General features: G+C 40.9%; 1 protein-coding gene across 1 annotated transcript in view; it reads right to left on the reverse strand.

The window, feature by feature from the left end:
• The window catches only part of FRAS1 (Fraser extracellular matrix complex subunit 1), a 438063-nt gene that overhangs the window by 190052 nt on the left and 227117 nt on the right, over positions 1–20894 (reverse strand). Inside the window, exons 19-20 of the mRNA XM_086704782.1 lie at positions 7568–7708; positions 4880–5023 (exon numbers count right to left, since the gene is read on the reverse strand). Of these exons, the coding sequence (XP_086560908.1) occupies positions 4880–5023; positions 7568–7708 (285 nt within the window). The remainder of the gene's footprint in view (positions 1–4879; positions 5024–7567; positions 7709–20894) is intronic.

The following is a 20894-nucleotide window of genomic DNA, read 5'->3' on the forward strand; positions in this document are numbered from 1 at the left end:
GCTTACATTCTGTCATTACTGCCTAAACAAACAAAATTCAATCCCCCAGAATTGTACAACCCTAACAAATCAGCTGTTTATAATTTTCCAGGTCTCCCCCTCTACATATTATTCTCAGTATTATCTCCTCTTCCATGTAAGAACTCAAAAGTACAGCCATCCCATCGGGCATTCCACAAAGCCCACAGCATTTTTTTAATGCTTCTGCATCTGGATATTTTCCCCTCATGTTTTCTTTTTAATTTTCACTATCTTCTATGAACAGGGGAAAAGGTTTTAGCTGAGAAAGACAAGTGGAGAAGGCACCTCAAGCTTTGAAATTTGGGAGAATGTTGTTTACATGTGGGCAAAATGTAAACAACAACAAAAATCTATGATGAAAAAGCCTGTTTCCATAGCACTGAACCATGCCTGCTGCAATTTGTCCACTCTTGCCTCTCACCTCAGTTCATTTATCTTTGTTGAAAACCTTCAGCCCTGGCCTAAATCTCACAAACTATATATTTGCTTTGATAAGCTTGGAGGAGGAAAAAAAAAAACAAAAAAAACCCACACATATGACATCTCCATATGTGATAACACATTGAGGTTTTGGACCTGTTCCCAGGATGTGTTTATTCTTGTCTGTGTGATAGATTAGATGTAATTTTCTTTCTTAAACAGCTAAGTGCAATTAAGAGGTCTCTGATGATGATCTTAGGTACAGCTCAGATAGAGAATAAATCCTGTGAGTAAATCCTACCACCCTGCCAAGCTCACACATGATAGAGGGAACAGAGAGGGTTCTCCAGGGGCTAGACTTTCCCAACCATGGTTACATGCATTTCACTGATGGCACTGCATGGGGAGGATTATCTTCTGCTTTGTCTATCATCACAGGGCTCTCCCTAACACCTTCCTGAGTTTAGATAAAAGTCCTTGAAATGTTCCAGAGGTAAACTATGACCTGACTAAAGCCACACTTGAGTTAAAAAAAATGTTCTAGGAATTTAGGTTCAGGGTAAAATAAAAACAGCAGATGAGCTCCTAGTGGCTACAGAAAGAAATGGGTGTTCATTTAAACCTTCCACCTCCTCATGGACAGCTACTCCTAGATGTCCAATGATCACCCCAAATTCAATTTGTCCAGTTCAAACCCCTTGTCTTCCATTTCCTGCCCTTAGTAAATGGTACTCCCACTCCTCAAATTTATTTGCCCAGAAACCTTGAAAATCATCCCCCAAATTCCCTCTCCCTTAGTCTCCAGGGCTGAGACATTGCTGACTTCTCGATTGCTTCTATTAGGTTGAACCATATAAACTTGCCACTATTTGATCATTTGTGCACAAAAACCAGAAATCTCACACAGGTCGACCTAATATATAATTAATTCTTAGTGAAGCCAAACCCCCTTCTCTTCATCCCCTCAGCAATTTTCTCATTAAAGGGCTTCCTCTCTGATCTGACTTCTTACAACTACCTCTTAAGATCCTTTTGCCCCAGTCTTGTCTTCTACACAATCTTTGGTGGATCTTTCTCTTCACAGAAATGCAACCACGACCTTCCCCTCCCTAGAAACCTCCAAGAGACCCCCACAGCCTTGATGACAAAGTATATTCTCCTTAAATATAACATACGAGGCCTTCCTGACTGGCCCTGTTTCCTTCTGCTTCAGGTACCATGACTCCCACACTCAGGGCTGACATTCTGCTTAATTCTTTGTTGGTGCCCGAACAGATCATAGTCTTTGGCCCATTTTCTGGAATGTTCTCCCCTCCAAATCTCCAAACCCCTCTAATTCTCACTCATCTTTCAAAATCATCTCAGTTATGGTGTGCTCTGGAAAGCCTTTACTACCCACCCTCCCCCACACCCAGTGTGGGTTAGGGTCCTGCCCCACAGATTTGCCTCCTCTCCATAGCAACATCATATTCAAACATATGTCCTTCGTTCACTCTGCTGTACTCTTCCTGAATACAAGCACCATATCTTATTCATGTGGGCATCCCCAGGGCCCAGCACGGTGCCTGGCATGGAGTGTATGTCTAAAAAATGTTTGATGAAGCTGTAAATGAAGGAATTCATTGTGGTGCTACAGAGAGAAGTGTGAAGACTTATGGAAAGGATATATATTTATTGAAAAAGCAAACTTTGGGGTCAGTGCACTCCTTGAAAAGATCAACAATTGAAATTACTGGTCAAATTATTCTGTAACAAGCACTGACACACCAGTATCTATTCAACAAAGGATTTCTAAGCACCACACAATGGTTACCTTACTGAAAAACTTTCACTTACTATACCCAATTCCTAGGACAGACAAGGTTTGTCCCGTGCAACCTATTTTAGTGGGGACTATTCTTCTAGAGCTGAGGATTTCCAGAGTCATTTAACCTAGTCCCATGATTCTTTATTCTAATGGTCCCCTATTAGCCTTAAAAAATTAATGTGACTCCTAATCACCTAATTTATTATCAAAGAGGGCTCTGGACATTGGAGAGAACAGAACTCATTAAAAATTAAATTTTTCCAATTTCCTTACATAAACATTTACTTATAAAATATGTCCCAGCATAAAATTTTTAGGGTCCACATACAGAATAGGTTGGAAATAGAAAAGTCATCATGAAGGTCCACCTTTCTAACTCCTCTCTCTGACTATAATCTCTCCTTGCTCTAGTTCACCTTCCACAGCTTATAGGTGTCCTGCCCAGAGCACAACCTTAGCCAAGGCACAGTCTTCTCCCAAACTCTCACGACTCTATTACCCACAAGATTCAGTTCAAACTTCCTGGCCTAGAACTCTGCATTCTCTAGACTCTGGTTCCAACTTAAATTTTCCAATCATTTCATCTAATGTGCCTTAATACAAACCTTGCTCTTCAGCCAGGTGGGACCACTCACTGGCCACAAACGGCCCACATGTTCTACCTTCTGGCCCGTCTCCTATGGAACCATACCCAGAAATCCTGCCTACCTTCCCTCTGTCTAACCAAATCCTAGCTATGACTCAGGAAGAATTTAGGTTCTCCCTTCTCTACAATGCTTTTCGCATCTTTTATGCCTCTGAACTCCTATAACCCATATTGCCTGTTGGTGCTATTATCCATAAGATTCTTTGTACGATTGTTAACTCCCAGTTGTGTTTTTGGTTCATCTCCTTAAGTAGCGTGCAAGATATCCGTGTCCCCTCAAATGGCAACTCAGCACCTTGTGGGTTCTATGTAAATACTTACTAATGTACTGAAACCAGGAGAACCTCTTAGTTCTCATAGTAACTGCTCCTTTGTATCCTAAAGTAAGAAGCGGTTGCTGAACTCAAGCTCACAAACTATAACAGCAGTCAGCCCCTGCCATCCCTAGATTCTTCTTCAAGGGTAGGCACTAATGTTTCCTACCTGCCCACTTCCCAAGTCAGCCGTGCCTATAGCTGGCAGTACTGGTAAGAGGCTCACACTCTGCAGCTGTGGGGTATCTCATGAGTCTCAAGCCTGGACTCTCCGAGCTTCCACTTTTCATTGCCCCTAAAATGTTTGCAGTCTTTACAATTATGTTTTTCCCTGAATACCAGCATCTTTTGGCTGTAGCCCTGCTGTTGACAGTTTAGTCTTCCTAGTATATAAATTCTGGACCCCAATGTCTAGCTATCAACTAAGGTCATCTGCAAAAAGGAATGGATCACCCAGGACCATGGCACTACCAGCCACACTTGGAGGGTTGTCATTAATTTGCTGTGCCCCCCCCCAAAATGGACAACTGAGGCATTAGTGCTGTCCCAGACTGAATGTGTTTGCTCCCTACTATGATCTAGAGAATTGACCACACCTCATATCACTGCCCAAAGACAAGTCCTACAGACAGATCAACCTCAGCAGCATATATCCAACCAGATCTTAGCCTTTTCACCTTTCCCAGCAGCATCTCAGAATGCCCCCCAATCAAGCCAGTCAGAGATGTGACAAAAGCTGTTGCAGGCAAATCTCTTTAAGTTTCTCCTACAATTTGGAGAAATGGGTCAAGAAATATGTAATAACCCACTAGTCTATACATTCTTCTCTCTAGACCATAAGCTCTTTGAGGGCATTGTCTTGTTCACCTTTCCTTTTTTTTTTTTTTTTCTTTTCTTTTCTGTATTCTGAGCATCTGGCCATGAGTAGACACTCAAAGATATCTGTTGTATGAATGGATGCATGAACCCTAAACACAGTATGGCTTCTTCATCATTACCCAAATTCCAGGCTACTTTCCTAATATAGACCTTTTTTGAAACCTGAGTTCTAAAATGAGGCGGAAAAAAAAAAATCCTATCTCCTGAGACAACTGATTTACTCTCCCTAAATTTTTGTGCCTAGGGTTGATGACAAAAGTTCTCCACAGCAAGAGGCAGAAGATAATGTAGACAAGAGGGAGAATCTTCAGAGTGACTGAAGAAATGTGTTGCTATCTTAAGCTGAAGTGCACCACATAAGGTGCTATTATCATCACTTCAATCTTCATGAATATAAGGTTCCAAGTTTTTTCAGCAGTTTCAAGAGTGTTATTAGAAGATTCCATTTAAATCTACAAATATTTACTAAATGTCTGATAGGAAGCAGTGAAGTAAGTTCCCAGACATGAGACAAATGCCTCCCAAAAAATAGCTCTTCATCTGATGACAAAGGACAAATATGAAGAGACCCTTTTTTTTTTTTTAAGTAGCCTCCACGCCTAGGATGGAGCCCAACGCAGGGCTTGAACTCACGACCATGATATCAACACCTAAGCTGAGATCAATGTGGGCTGCTTAACCTACTGAGCCACCCAGGCTCCCCCAGATACAAGACAGGCTTCTTCAGCCTGGTATGGAGAACCCCAGTCTTTGGCTTGTGATTTCCAAGACTCTGAAGGAGCTCTCACTCACCAGTGCAGTACCCCACCAGGTTGAGGAATTGTTCTTCTTTACAGCTGGTCCTGCAGCTCCCACCAGCAAGAGTGACATGAGGGTGACAGGAGATACAGTCAGAGTCCAATGGGCCATGGCACTGCCTGCAGGTGGGGTGGCATTCTGGGGAGAGAAATGAGAGCCAGGATTGGAATGAGCCACTCACCATGTAAACACATGAAACATTAATGCACTTCCACAAATATCAGCAAGAGCAGACTTCAGACACTAATCATCTTTCGAAGATTCCTAAGCAAGCCTGGCATACCGTCAGACCCGACCAAAAGATGACGTTTCTGCTGCCAATGAAAATGCTGTCCAAGGACAGAAGGTGGAATCTAGAACCATCAAAACTGGAGTAATTGGATGCACATTCCAGAAGCCCCAGCAGGAATAGCCCCAATCTATAGAAGTAAGGAAGCTCATTCCGATCAAGGTCACAAAGCAGACAGGTGAGCGAGTGGCAAGACGCCCTCCCTCTCGTTAAAATACCTTGCGTGATTCAAAGAGCTAGACAGGGAAAGGAGGGTGACATTTTGCTTCTCAGAAATTCCTGGCAGGCAAAGGGGAGCCATACATAGCAAGGGACAGCAATATTTCTAACTAGAGTCAGATGCCAGCCACGCTCTCCCTTCAGGCCACAATTTGGATGCCTCCTGTTAGCAGCAACGCTTAATTAAAATACAAAAAAACAGAAAGCCCTCTTCCTGGAGGTTATCGTGAGCCAGGTTTGAAGTTCAATTCCTTACACAAAACCATGTCAAAGCTATGTTTTCTCCCAGGGAAAGCTCAAATTACTCAGGGGGACTGCCCTGGAAACAAGTAAGTCGCAGGAGGTGTAAGTGGTAAAGATAAGGGCGAGGAGGAGTCAAAGAAGGCTGCAGCTGCAGTCGCATTGATGCTGCCAAGGCAGGCAGCAGGGGATTTAAGGATTTCTCTGCCAAGGACGAGGAGGTCTAAGCGTGTCTGATTCCAAGAGGAGCAGAGGTGAGGGACCAGAGCTGGGCGGTGCTTGCGGGAACCGATGACAAAGATTTCCCTTCTGGCACAGAGCTGGTGGAAAGCACAGGCACAGATTTCGTGTATAGTCAACCACCTCTCACTTCTCATGGTGAGAGGCCAAGGGAAGATAAGGAGTTATATATAAAACAAACAGATAAATAAATAAGGCAAGCAAGTAAGAAAGTGAGCTGCTGATTAGAAGGCTAGCATGAGCTATCATCACTCGTCATCCCTCCTACATTCCTGAGGCTCTTAACTTGGAAAATGCTTGTCCTAAAGATACTCGCATTCTCAGAATGATTTCTACCTCCCAGTTCTTCCTCCCCGCCAGATTTCCCGCCACCCGGGTGCCCTGCCAACTCGGGGCACCGTCCATCTGCTGGCTGCAAGCGGGCAGAGGCAAAGATGGAGGAGAGTTAGAGCTACTCAGATTTGACCCCCCAACAATTTCACACACAGGACAGCCAGTGGGACCAGGGTGAGGGCACAAGAGGACAGAAAACAGTTTTCAAGGACAACCCCAATGACGAGAAACCAGTAACATTCCCACTGAGCCTGATAGAGTGTTTAAAGTAGAGCAAACCCATCTAGGGCCTAGAGAGATTAGAAAGGTATTTGAAAAAAGAAAATTCCAGAAGAAATATAATACTGATCCTCAGTCTAGATTTGCATTTACATTGGATTTCCTCTTTGGAGTTTGAGGCTAGATGAACCTGGCAAGCATTAACTTATTTTAAAAATATTTTGTGCACTGGGGCGCCTGGGTGGCTCAGTCAGTTAAGTGTCTGATTCTTGATTTCAGCTCAGGTCATAATCTCACAGTTGTGAGATTGAGCCCTGTGTAAGGCTCTGTGCTGACAGTGTAGAGCCTGCTTGGGATTCTCTCTCTGCCCCTCCCCTGCTCATGAGCACATGTTCTCACTCTCTGTCTCTCAAAATAAATAAATAAACATTTAAAAATATTTTGTGCACTTATTATATGCTTTCTGACTCTAGAAATACATGTGATACAATTTTATAACAAGCATATAAGCAGGTCTCAACAGTCTAATTTTAGACACAAAATGGTAATCATGATAGGATGTGTTTTGTCTTTTCTTCCATAGATACAAGAAAACACAGTGCTGCAATAAGGTGCTTAAATTTTAGTATTTTGTCAATTCCAATAAAACCCTGAACTAATCTCAACCAGTAATTTCTAGAATCTCTGTCACTGAAATATAAAGGTGTTGTTAAAAACTTATTGGACCGACACACCAAAGAAGAAAATAAATACCTTGCTTTCATCTCTACTCTCTTAGGCTGTAGCCAGGGGAAGTGGAGCTGAGAACTCTAGAGTTAGACTCAAATGCCTGGTCCTACAGAGCCGCATTAGAACCTGGATGTAGTAGCTTCATGATCAACACCATCAAATCTACCCCTCCCTGTGTGCATAGGGCAAAGCTGACTCCAATTTTTTACTTCATCTGTATTTCCCTTATTGGAAGAATAGAACTTCATTTGTTCCCCTCACTCTATACCTTTACTCCTAACAAGTTCAAGATAAAGATGTACAGCCCAAACCTAGTGTCCTGGTATGACAAAAGTTTCAATGACAGAGTCTGGCTGCAATACAGAGACATAACCATGGAATAGGGAACATGCCCCAGCATGTTACATACTCACCTGTGCAACTGCCTTCCTGGTTAAAATAGCCATCTGGGCACTGGGAGAGACACTGCCCATCCAACAGCACTTGAGAAGGCCAGCAGGCTGTGCAGTTAAGTGGGTTTTTCCCCGCACACCTGAAACAGGATTGGTGACAAGCTGGAAGAGAGATAAAGCAGAGGAGACAATCAAGAAAGCTGCCGTATGACAAATTCGGTAGTTCTGTTTCTCCTGTTAACGTTCCTGGGTTGGAATAAGTTCTGCACATTCACTTAGTTTTTCCCAAGGACAGAGTACACATCTCACATACTTCTTTCTAAAGGCCATATCCTGCAAAGCAAGCATCTGTGGGACCCAGATTAAGTAAGGCACAAATGCCACGGAACAGAAATAACCATTTGCAGAGGCATACATTTCTTTTCTTCCCAAGTTCCATTCTCAGAGAATGTCAAAGAAAGACCAGAAAGCCGTAAAACAGGTCTCCTTCCCTCGGGACAGTTCCTCCTCCATCATTAAACAATGGGCTGCTTATCAGGCTGCTCAAATTATAGCAAACAGTGATGGAAGCTTTACTTACTCATTCACAAAAATTTATACGGTGCCTACTTTGATGGAGACTGAACATACACAGGTGAGAACTGTCCAACATGTTGAGCTGCTCAAACTAGCTTCATCAACAGACACACAAGCAAGGAACTAGAATGCAATTAATAGGAGGCAAAGTATAGTAGAGAGAGTAAGAGCATCACATCACAATTCTATGTGACCTTGACTAATTTATATAACTTCTCAAGGCTCCTACTTCCTCATGTATAAAATGAGAATATAAACTGCACATACTGCAGGGGGTGTTGTAGACACTAATTGGGTTTGATGCATGTAAAGTTCTTAGGATAGTGCTAAGTATATAGTAAGGACTTAATACATCTTAGCTGTAATTATTATCATTGAGTGCTATGTTGCAAGTAGGTATACATAGGTATACCTACTTTTTATTTTATACATAGGTATAAAAAGAAATGTAGAAGCAAAGAAGAAAGAAGACATCTCTGCTTGCCTACATCAGACCTTTAAGAACAAAAGGGTTCTATAAGGAACTTATCAAACTCAACACCCAAAAAAACAAATAATCCAGTGAGGAAATGGGCAGAAGACATGAATAAACACTTTTCCAGAGAAGACATCCATATGTTCTGGCTGACAGACACATGAAAAGATGCTCAACATCACTCATCCTCAGGGAAATACAAATCTAAACCACAATGAGATACCACCTCACACCTGTTAGCCTAAAATTAACAACACAGGAAACAACAGGTGTTGGCGAGAATGTGGAGAAAGGGGAACCCTCCTACACTGTTGGTGGGAATACAAACTGGTGCAGCCAATCTGGAAAATAGTATAGAGATTTCTCAAAAAGTTAAAAACAGAACTACCTCACAATCCAGAAACTGTACTACTAGGTATTGACTCAAAAGATAAAAATACTGATTTGAAGGAGTACATGCACCCCAATGTTTATAACAGCATTATCAACAATAGCCAAACTATGGAAAGAGCCCAAATATCCATCAACTGATGAATGGATAAAGATGTGGTATGTACGCACACACATACACAATGGAATATTACTCAGCTATCAAAAGGAATGAAGTCTTGTCATTTGCAATGATGTGGATGGAGCTAGAGTATATGATTTCACTCATATGTGGAATTTAAGAAACAAAACAGATGAACATATGGGAAGGGGGGAAAAGAAAGAGGGAAACAAACCATTTGAGACTCTTAACGACAGAGAACAAACTGAGGGTTGATAGAGGGAGGTGGGTTGGGGGATGGGCTAAATGGGTGATGGGTATTAAGGAGGGCACTTGTGTTGAGCACTGGGTGTTGTATGTAAGTGATGAATCACTAAATTCTACTCCTGACAACAATATTACAGTATATGCTAACTAACTAGAATTTAAATAGAAATTTTAAAAACACCAAAAACCAAAACAACAGTGGACATGTTCCGTGAAAAGAAAAAAAAAAAAATTATAAAGGCGATATTTGCATGAAGTCCCAAGGGTGGCCAGTGTACTAATCATGCCTTTTTACTTTCTGATACTTTGACATCTGGGGTCCTGCAAATCCTGGAGAGACTACCTTCCCAGGGCTAGTCAATTCCTAGAGATAGTAAATGACCATCATGGTAGAATGCCTTTCATATGCTAACTAGCCAGTCCCAAATCCACACACCATCACCTCCCCTATCACTCACACTGGGGCCACTATCCTCTTGCCCATTGGAGACATACCCTACACCCCAAAGCCCACTGAAGTTATTCAAATTAGCCAATCCTAAACTGCTTACTCTGTCTCTCTTGTACTTTCCCACAGAAACCACAATAAAGGTTCTTGCTTACATTTTCCCCTCACTCTTCTGCCTCTTGACCAACCCTGGTGCTTCTGGGTGTGGCCCCTGTGGGCTCCCTCCTCTTAGAAACTGTGAGTAACACATTCTTTTCAATGGCAATTATCTCCCAATCTGTTGGCCTCATCACACCTGAATAATAATAAAACCTCTATTATGAAACAGCTAGTCATTCACCTCTAATCATTCATTTGTTATTGAGTCTCAAATAGGTCTAGATGCTGGGGATATAATGGTGAGTAAGACAAAGACCTGATTCTTAGCCATGTGGATGATTTCAGGCCACCTGCCGCTGTCCATCCGGTGGACAAGATCCACAATTGCAGGGACACCACTCTGAGTCTCCTCTTTGGCCTCTCTGCTCCTTCTATCAAATACCCAGATAGAGACCAGCAGCTTGGAAGAACCAAATGTGATTTTACACCAATGAAGTCTCCATTTCTACCAACCCGCTATAAAAACGCAACATACGTTTTGTAATGTATGCAAGGCTAATATAAGCTAGGATGTCCTGGTCCAGCAGTACTGGTTGTTAAATATTAAACTGCCGATACATGGCTGACATACACTGCTGTTCTAAGTCTTCTAGTACTCCCTGCAGCCTTGACCCCACGCTAATATCCTGCCCTATCTATAAACCGACACCTAAAAGGTTTAACACCTCCACCAGGAGACTTCCAGGACCCTGCTCCTGAACTAAGACCAATATCTATTTGGATTCGGCAGTACCTTGACTTACTGGTTAATAAATATTTGACTCTCATCTCTGGGTATACTGCAGAACTTTATACCTATTCAACAGTATTTATTACAATATGAAAAACAGAGCTAGAGCTCCAATTTTTAAAATAATTTCCTTTCTTATATTGCCTTGTAAACAACTCTATTAGCACAAATCACAGTAAGAATTTTCCCCCAATATTTTCAAAATCACTGAGAAAATATTTCCTTTTCAAAAAACAAAAAAAGAATAGGTAAGCAAATATTAAAAGGAAGGGTACACATTAGCCCATTATGCAAGACACGTTTAACACAAATGAACGAAGCGGCATGTAATCAAAAGTCAGGTGGCAATATTTCAAAAATCAGCTAAGTTATACTGTCAGCATAAAGCTTTCCAGGATGATTTGGGGAAGCAACATACTTCCACATATTTAAATATACGTACGACAATACCAATATGTTTATATTAGACTTTACAAGATTGCTAAGATCCCTAGCTCCCTAATAAATAGGAAATCAAAGCATATCATTGTGGAACTGAAAACTAGGGAATATGAATTGATGCCTGTGAGCACACAACATATTTTATTTCATTCCATTTGGTCACAAAGTCAATGTGATAACCTGGCTCAATGTAAGTAAAGGTTATTTTTGAATTCATAAAACAGGAAAGCAAAGAGGACAAATAAGTTGAAAGATTGATGGGCCAAGAATTCCACAAGAAAGTCCCTTTGTCACCCACTAGATTTTAGAAATTTAAATATCACCACATCAAACCTTAGAGCTGGGGTCATTGGAAATGTTTAATAACCAAATGGATAATGAGCCTGTTAGTTGCCGAGGGGCACAGAGGGAAAAGGACATACTGGGTGGCCACCCTGTCAAAGGATTTTTTTTTTTTCCTTTACAATGCTCTGTTTCTGTAAGTACAGGCATTTGTACCTTTAAAACAAATTTCAATTCTGCACCAGTTTGGGAAATGTCTATACTCTTTCAGTGACTTTAATGAGGCTCTATCATTCTATGGAATCTGCTTTCATAGCAGGAGTTCTGGTTTGAAGTCTAAGATCCTTCAAGGAAGACTAACTCCATTATAGGGCATATATGGAAAAGATTTGAAAGAAGTTCTATGAGTAATTTCCCCACGTACTACTACATTTTTAGAGAGTGACTTTCCAGTTGATGGCTAAGTATATTTCTGAAAAAGCATAACTGAGCAGCTTAAGCACTAAAAGTGTTGGCATTAAAACTGTCCTTAGATGATTGTAAAGTCCACTGAACCGGACTCCAGAAAAATATTACCTAAAACAATTAAAACATATCAATTTTTGTTCTGTTACATTCTACTCTCTTATTCTATTCTACCCCATCCCCTATTTAAATTTCAAACAACAAACATACTACTTTTTTTCTTTTCAGTGATATAAAAAGTGGTTCAGCATCCCTAATTTTATATCATATAAAATTTCCTGGCTTTTCATGTCCAAAACAATTTTTGAGGTAGACTTCTCTTGAATTATGATGTAAATATCAAAAATCCTCTAGGAAATACAGTAGGAGTCCTGTGACAAGGGATGAAAACTGAAATGAATTAAGTCAAATAAAATCAATCTCCTCCTTTCCCTCACCATCCTCTTCTTTCTTCTCTTTCTTTCTTCTTCCCTTTTTTAAAATGAGCTGATTTAACTTATCCCTCCATTCCTCTCCACTCTTCCACTAGATTAATAACCACTTAAGAGTAAACATCATATTTTTTCCATCTCTGATCATAGTAGTACTGTAGTACTGATCATAGTCCCTGTCCCTGGCGTGTCATAAGTTCCCAATCAATGAATTCCTGCTGATTGAATGGGTGGGTAGGTAGGTGAGCCAGTGGGTATATAGGTAGATGGAAACACTGGCAACACATTCTTCTAATTCTCCCATCTCTCTGATCATTTCCCTTCAGCCTTTCTCTGTTTACGTCAGGATACTGGAGCTTCCCAAAACGGCAACCTCTGCCCTTCTTTTCACTCTAAGAAAACTTATTCATGGCTTTAATGATGACCTCCATGCTGGTGAGTCCCAAATTTATGTGCACATCTCTGGCCTTTACTCTGAACTCCAATTACATAAATCTGCCTAAGGGATATCTCTAACTTGGTGCTTCACTGGTGTCTCATATTCCTTATTTCCAAAATACTACTCATCATCCACTTCCAAGCTCAGCCCATATAGACTTAATGCAAATTATGGCATCACATTCCTTCTGCCCAAAATTGCAGCTATTATCCACCCCCAATTCTACAACCAACCCACCACATTGTCTTTCTTTTTTATTCCCTGCCTCACTTGGCAGTCCCACCATACACCAAGACACCCATGCTGAAAACCTTAGACTTTTACTTTTCCATCACCACAACCCATCCAAGACTCTGTCAAACATCATAAATATGTCAAATCTATCTCAGCTTAACCATTCCCATGACCCTTTGGTGCAGACCTTCAATATCATTCATGATGTGGATTAGTGCAGCAGCTTCCTAACCAGTCCCATTGTTTCTCCGCATTTACTTGTTGCACAAGTAAGGGATTGATTTTTATAAAATGCAAACTGACCAGATTATTCCCCTATTTAAGATATTTTAAAAGTTCTCCAGTACCCAGAGTGTCAATTCTAAACTCCTTAGCGTAGCACATAAAGCACTTCATGATGTGACTCATCCCTATGTCTCCACTTTCGGCTTTATACTGCGGGAATACCAAATGCATCGTACTTCTCCAAATATGTCATGCCTTTGAACCTGCTGTTTTCTTGACCTGGAATGCCCTTTCCCACCTTCTTCCCTGGTGAACTATTAATTCTTCAACAGGCTGATGATGTAGTTTTCTCTCTGCAAATCTTTTCTCATACTTTCTCTCTCCCAGACAGAGTCAGTCTCCTCTATGCTCTTTTGGGGATAGAAAGATGAAAAAGATATAGATCATGCCTTAAGAAAAGCATGATCAAGTAAGGGAGACTGACATCTGAACAAGCAATTAAAAGAACATGGTACACGCTGTTGTAGGGGCCAAGGGCGGGCTACTTGTGAACTTGTGCCTACTGCTATTACAGTTGGGGAGCAAGAAATTTCCTGTCCCCTCAAGGTCCTTCTAGCTGGCCTAAGAATCAAACTGACATGAGACAGAATAACAAGAGAAAATCAAATTTATGTACGGGGAATCCATACAGACACTGGAATTCCAAAGACATGCAAAATGAAGTGTATATGTTATCTTAAACTAAGGAGAGGGGTTAGGGGTTTGAGAGCTCAAAGAGAAGACATACAATCCTCAGGAAGATTAACAGTAAATGTTAGGTAAACCAATGTTTGCTGGGCCACTCAGAAACAATGGGACATACAAGGACTTTGATCAAATAGATCTTGCTAGGTTCTTTCCTGTGTATCATACCCAATTTATATCATAATTTAGTTATCTATGGTCATAGCTCTCTTCCTGGAGCAGGTCCTCTATCTAAATTCTTTTTAGGCAGGCGTGGGGAAGGTAAAGAGATTTTCCTGAATCTGCTGGGTTTTGATTGCTTTTTAACTGAAAACAGTCTTTATGCTAAAGTGGCCCATCTTAGGGCAGCCTGCCCTTGGCCCTACAACAGAATGTGTATCACGTTCTTTTAATTCCTTGTTCAGATGTCATTCTCCCTTACTTGATCATGTGGTCCTTAAGGCATGGTCTATATCTTTTTCATCTTTCTATCCCCGAAGTCGAGCACACCCATGCTATAAAAACTAGAAGGGGAAAGTGAAAAAGATTGAACATTACCAGAAGGCATGCATTTATACAGCTTATGTCAGCACTCTGGGGACTACATTAAAGAGTGTTGCTTAATATAGATGCCATGTATTTTATTCAATTAGTGCAAGGGAATCCCAACTTCATAAATAATAACATACTCTTAAGCGGAGCAGGCAGACTCCTGCCCATTTATTTCTTTAATTAAAGCTCTTTGCCTTAAGGGCTTTGGTGAAACTTAGCAACAACTAAATAGATCAAAATACAAACAATGTACTTTTTCTTCCGATTCACCTAAAGCATGTTAATTAACTGACCAAAATAATTGGTGAATTTCCTATTTAAAAAGAAAAAAAAATGGTGTTCCAGTCCAAGATGGTGACATGGGAGGCTCCTGAACTCACTTCCAACTCACACCAAATCTACAGTGACACCTGGAACAATTCCCTCTGAAAGAAATTCAGAAACTAGTTGAGGGACTCCTAAATATCAGGCAAATGAGAAAAAACTTGTATGGAAACAGGCAGGAAAGGCTGGGACACTCTTGCCATAAACCCCACCCCCCTGCACAGCACCATACAATCAGGAAGGAACTCCCAGTTTCTCCCTGAGGAATGAAGGGTTTAGAGTCAACATGTGATGCCCCAGCTTTTAAGAGTCCGCTTATGGGATGGGTCCCCAAAACCCTAGCTCTGAAAGCCAAACAGGCTTGAATCCACAAAACCCATAAGACTATATAGCAAGTAAAGAAGTATTTCTTAATGCGCCCACAAAAATTGGTGGCAGTTATCCCCCCAGGGCTCAGTACAGAGACTGGAAGTCAGAAAAGCCCATTCTCCCTGTCTTTCCCAGAAACAGACCTATTTGCACACCTTAAAAATTGTTGGCTAAGGGTCAGCCTTCTAATTTAACACATGCATAGAGGCCTACTGACTGCAAGACTCCTAGTAGACCTGGGAGGTGGACACCATATTTGTGCTTTACCTCTGCCTCCTTCCAGGTCATTTGTGTCTTCCTAGAAGGCACTTATGCACATGCTTGGCACCCCCTTGACAACCTGGCTCTGGTGGTAAGTGAGATTAGAGTTCACTGGTTCAATGGGACTACAGCAAACAAAGAAACAGTTCTTAACTGGCTGGCTATCACCCCATGGCTCAATGCAGAGGAAGCAGACTGAAATACCCATCCCCCAGTGTTCCCTTCGAAGACGTATATTTGCATGATTTAAAAGCTGCTACTTGAGGCTCTAGTGTTGATCAGCCATCATCTTGGCTGCTAACTGAGATCCTCCCCTTTGGGACACTAACAAATCTTAGGTAGCACACCCTCAACTCCTAGAGGCCACTAAGAACAAAGAAAATGGCACAGACAACCACAAAGGGTTTGAAAAACACTAAACGGCTAGGGCTGGCTGAACAATAAAGGTACAGAGAACAAACTGGTCGTTGCCAGGAAGGAAATGGGTGACAATGCTCAAAAGGTGTAAACTTCCAGATATAAGATAAATAAGTTCTGGAGATAAAATGTGCAGGATGGTGACTACAGTTAACAATATTGTATATTTGAAAGTTGCTAAGTGGTGATCCTTTCCCAGTATATACATATATTGAATCATGATGCTTTACATCTTAAACTAACAAAATGTTCTATGTCAATTACATCTCAATAAAACTAGAGGAAAAAAAATTTTTTTAAATTGATACCAAACCTGTATTGACATGTGCTTCCTGCAGTAAGACCCAGCCTAAGGAGACAATACTATCTTCAAGACTGAAAAAGAAGACCTGGAAAGATTTGGTTGCTAAAACTTCCCTGGGGCACCTGGGTGGCTCAGTCAGTTAAGTGTCTGACTTCAGTTCATGTCATGATCTCGCGGTCCATGAATCTGAGCACCACGTCGGGCTCTGTGCTGACAGCTCAGAGCCTGGAGCCTCTTCGGATTCTGTGTCTCCCTCTCTCTCTGTCCCTCCCCCACTCACACTCTGTCTTTCTCTGTCTCTCAAAAATGAATAAATGTTAAAAAAATTTTTTAATAACATAAAATAAAATAAAATAAAATAAAATAAAATAAAATAAAATAAAATAAAATAAAATTTCTCTTATGTTTAACCTGACTAGAGCTCCATGATTATTCTAAGTAGAATGAGAAGGATGCCAATGCAGGAATGGGGGCCACTGGGATGGTTACTACCTCTCCATTCCTTGTTAAAGCAGTGTGCCCACCAACATACTACATCAGAAGACATGTAAGTAAAATTCATTATCGCAGTACAGAGTTCACTTTTAAAAACTTGCAATTCTCTCAAAATCAGATCATCTTGGACCCTCTTGCTGAATTGCGTGGGAACTGAAAGAATCCATCATTCATTTGCCACAGAACTGGGGCAATTACATGGCTAATCTAATCACCCTGACTATGTTCGGCTCCGGTCCTGGTCACCATTGCCAAGCTGTTGACATGGTGATAGAGCTGCATCATTAATTGAGATGGCCTGGCCTGAAATTAAATTGTAAGGCTCTAGTGTGAAATGAAGAACAAAGGATACAGGCTCGGAAGGGAATATTTCCTGAGCAACCATGGCCTGTATTAAAGCCTAGGATCCTCCATTGCTAAATCATTCGTTAGTTAATTCCTTCTAAGTCTTCCTTTCTTCGTCTATAAAATGGGAGTAAATGTAAACTCACAAAATTTCTAATAAAATAATTGGTTGTAAGGAACTTATAAGCCATGAAGTGGTGTGTGTGTGTGTGTGTGTGTGTGTGTGTGTGTGTGTGTGTGTATACACAAGTATGCGTATAAATAACTGTAAGAAAATATGCCAAAAGATTAAAAGAGGTTATCTCAAGATTGAAGGGTTATAAGTAGGATTTACAGATAAAATAAAAGATACCTAGTTAAATCTCAACTTAAGATAAACAGCGAATAGCATTTTAAAATATCCCAGGCAAGGGGCGCATGGGTGGCTCAGTTGGTTAAGCGGCTGACTTTGGCTCAGATCATGATCTCGCGGTTTGTGAGCTTGAGTCCTTGTCAGGCTCTGTGCTGACAACCTGGAGCCTGCTTCAGATTCTGTGTCTCCTCTCTGCCCCTCCCGCGCGCGCGCGCGCGCGCGCTCTCTCTCTCTCTCTCACAAATACATAAAAATTAAAAAAAAAAAACTGCTTTAGTTAGAAAGAAGGATACCAATGATAAAATGATATACTTGCCCTTCTTAAATTAGAGGCTTGCTTACTCACCTATAGTCCCTGGACCAGGAGCATTAGCCTTATCCCAGATCTACTAAATCTGAATCCACATTTTCACAAGATTCCCAACAGATTCTTATGAAAAGCTCTGATGTAGACAGACTGCAACTAAAAGCTAAGGTTTCAAAATAGCTGAACACTTTAAAAGAAAGAAAAAACAAAAACAAAACACCTCAACAATAATGGAAGGAAAATCTGAAATGGAATTTAGAGATCTGCCTGATCTTAGGAACATTCGTAGGAAAGAGGAAAAGCCTCCCAGTGACAAGAGCTCCAGGTCCTTTGTCCTGTCCATCCACCATAGGCTGCACAGTCACTAAATGCCCCCAGGAGGTATCCGTCTTGGGAATTACCATAAGAATGGCACTCCTGGAATTGTACAAGGTAGCAACCTTCTACCCACCTCTACCCTGGGGACTTCATATGGATTCATAAACTCACGGAGGCCTGGAAAACCAATTGGGATAGATGAATAAAAAATTAAGGGATAATATTATTTCACTTTTATGTGGAATTTAAGAAACAAAACAGATGAACATATGGGGGGGTGGGGGGAAGAGAGAGGGAAATAAACCCTAAGAGACTCTTAAAGATAGAGAACAAACTGAGGGTTGACAGAGGGAGGTGGGTGGGAGATGGGCTAGGATGGGTGATGGAAACTAAGGAGGCACTAGGTTGTGATGAGCACTGGGTATTATATGTAAGTGATGAATCACTGAATTCTACTCCTGAAACCAACACTGCACTGTATGTTAAGTAGCTAGAATTTAAATAAAAATTTGAAAAGAAAAAAAAAGTAAAGTATAGTTTTTTGATCTTTGAAAGTTTTGGAGGAATTGAGTTTTTATTATTTTATTTGTGCAAGGGAGCTGATGGGTATTTCCTGTTTTTTTTGTTTGTTTGTTTGTTTTTTTAATGAACTAGAATCTGTCAATGCTGACAGAATCAGTTAAATAGGTGAAATGAACTCTGGATAACATTACTGAAATCCTTCTTTGAGTTAATACTAAGTACTAAATGTTAATACTAAATGTTAATATTCAACAAACATGCAACAGTTTGGGTTGACTACTGAAAATGCCTCCACATTGTCTTTCACAATTAGTAACAGACGGTCTTTTGTACCAGCAATTGTAGCCACATTTTGCAAACACAGAGGCTATATGGAAAAAAAAAGCATTAACGTCAAAGCTCCATCTTCTAAAGTACCCAAGTTCATTTTTGAGCATAAGCCAAAATCACAGGACAAACACATGCAGGTGGCCGTCCCCAGCTCACCAAAGTATTTCTGTTTTGGAGCGCACGTCAGCCCACCTCTTTCTCCCCCTCTCTTATCCCGCTGTGGGCTTCACAGCACAGACCACTACTCAAGTACCTGACATGGGTTTTGTTGCTAATGTTGTTATTCATTTCATTATTACCTGTTTCTCTCACTAGAATATAAATTCCACAACAGTAGGGATTTTGTCGGACTCATTCTTGAGTGTACCTCCAGTGCCCAGACAATGCCTGCCATCCAGGGCCCACTCAATAGAAATCCGTAAAAGGAATGAATAAAAACAGACTGCCCTTGAGCTACTCATCAACAAGGTTCTCTTTGGTCACTGTTTGTTAATTTTGTATTTTTTCGTCCTTCAATCATAGTCTTGGATGTTAGTCAAATATCTCGAGTAGTTTTGTTTCATCTTCCACAAGATAATTCCTGGGTTTGTCATGTAGCTCTGAGTAGAAACTTTCATGATAACTTCTGACACCACTTCAGACTCTAAGTAAATTGCTTCTTCCTATAATGCATCTGCTTCTCGCTTTCATTAGCTGCAGTAATATTCTAATCACTCTGTACTGCAGTCTCAGAGAGAGAGGAAGAGGGAGAGTTCCAGAAAATAGTTGTTTTTCTCTTCTTTATAGAAAGGCACTTGAGATCAAAAGTGCTGCAAAATAAACTCTCAATGGTACAGCCACAAAAAAACTCCAACCCTTTGAAATGTTCTGCACAGAAGCAAGGGCATTTCTGGGTATGCGCGAAAAGGAGAGCCCAGTGCAATCTCATAGGGCTCTCAAGCCTGACTTCATAGACAACACTTTGGCAGAATCGACAATGGAACAGACTGGGAGGAGGCAAAAAGGTTTCCAAAGATATGAGATGAGTGACAGGAAACACATCAGTCAACACACTTAATACTCAGATAGGGTTGGAAACAATTGGTGGTTGCACTCAAGTTTCCCAATGGGATCTTGGGCAACTCAATTAACCTTTTTCTGCGACATTCCCATCACTTATAAATTGAGTACAACAATCTACCTAGCAGAGATTGCGCAAGGATTTGGTAATAAATGTGAGTAGATAGCTATATGTGTGATACCTAATAATATTATGTTAACTGGCATAAAATCACGGGGTACAGGGGACTACAGAGGTCAATCTAGACCTTTCCCATGGGGCCACAATTAAACCACTCTACAAGGATTAGACTGTAATCCTTTTAAAAAGGTGTCTGTATAAAGGGATTCCCAGAAAACTCTCCTTTGTCAAGGATGCTTCCTTAAATCCTGCAGCATTTTACTATGCTGTGCTTTTGCCTCTTTAGCAACCATAACACAGTAGCCCCCAGGTTTAGGGCATAGATACTGGAGTCAGGCTGACTTAGAATCCACTGGACTCTCCTCTATGCTGGCTACATGACTTTGAACAAGCTATAGCCTTAACTTCTGGAAGCCTCCATTTCTTCTCCTCTAATACAGTTGTCCCCCTACCCCATAAGGTACCAAAGCTATGTGAACAACAAGTAAGGCACTTCACTTAGCGTGTGGTTCATGGTGTGTACCAAATCAACAGTAGCATTATATTCTGGCTGAATAACCTTGGTCACTCCAATATTTATTTACGACTTAACTTTACAAATGTTAATTTTTGTTTCTCTTTTCTGATCCCTCTTCAAATTCCCTATTTTTCACTTTTAATATAGTGTCCAAAATTATAGGAAGAGGCTAACTATGCTGAGTAGCCTGGGAAGATTTCTTCTTTATTTCTCCCAGGATCAGAGGGGAAGGCTGTATGGTGTGTGCCTTGGGAAGGCACCGGGACTCTTAGTGATAAAGATTCCTGTATTTCAGAACTGGTTGTGGAAACAGAACCATGAGAGTTTAAACGACCACAGAGAGTTTAGGCAATGCATACGTGGGTAGGAA

This window comes from Puma concolor, chromosome B1 (assembly GCF_028749965.1).
Source record: "Puma concolor isolate L17-30 chromosome B1, mPumCon1.1.hap2, whole genome shotgun sequence".
Classification (NCBI taxonomy): Eukaryota; Metazoa; Chordata; class Mammalia; order Carnivora; family Felidae; genus Puma; species Puma concolor.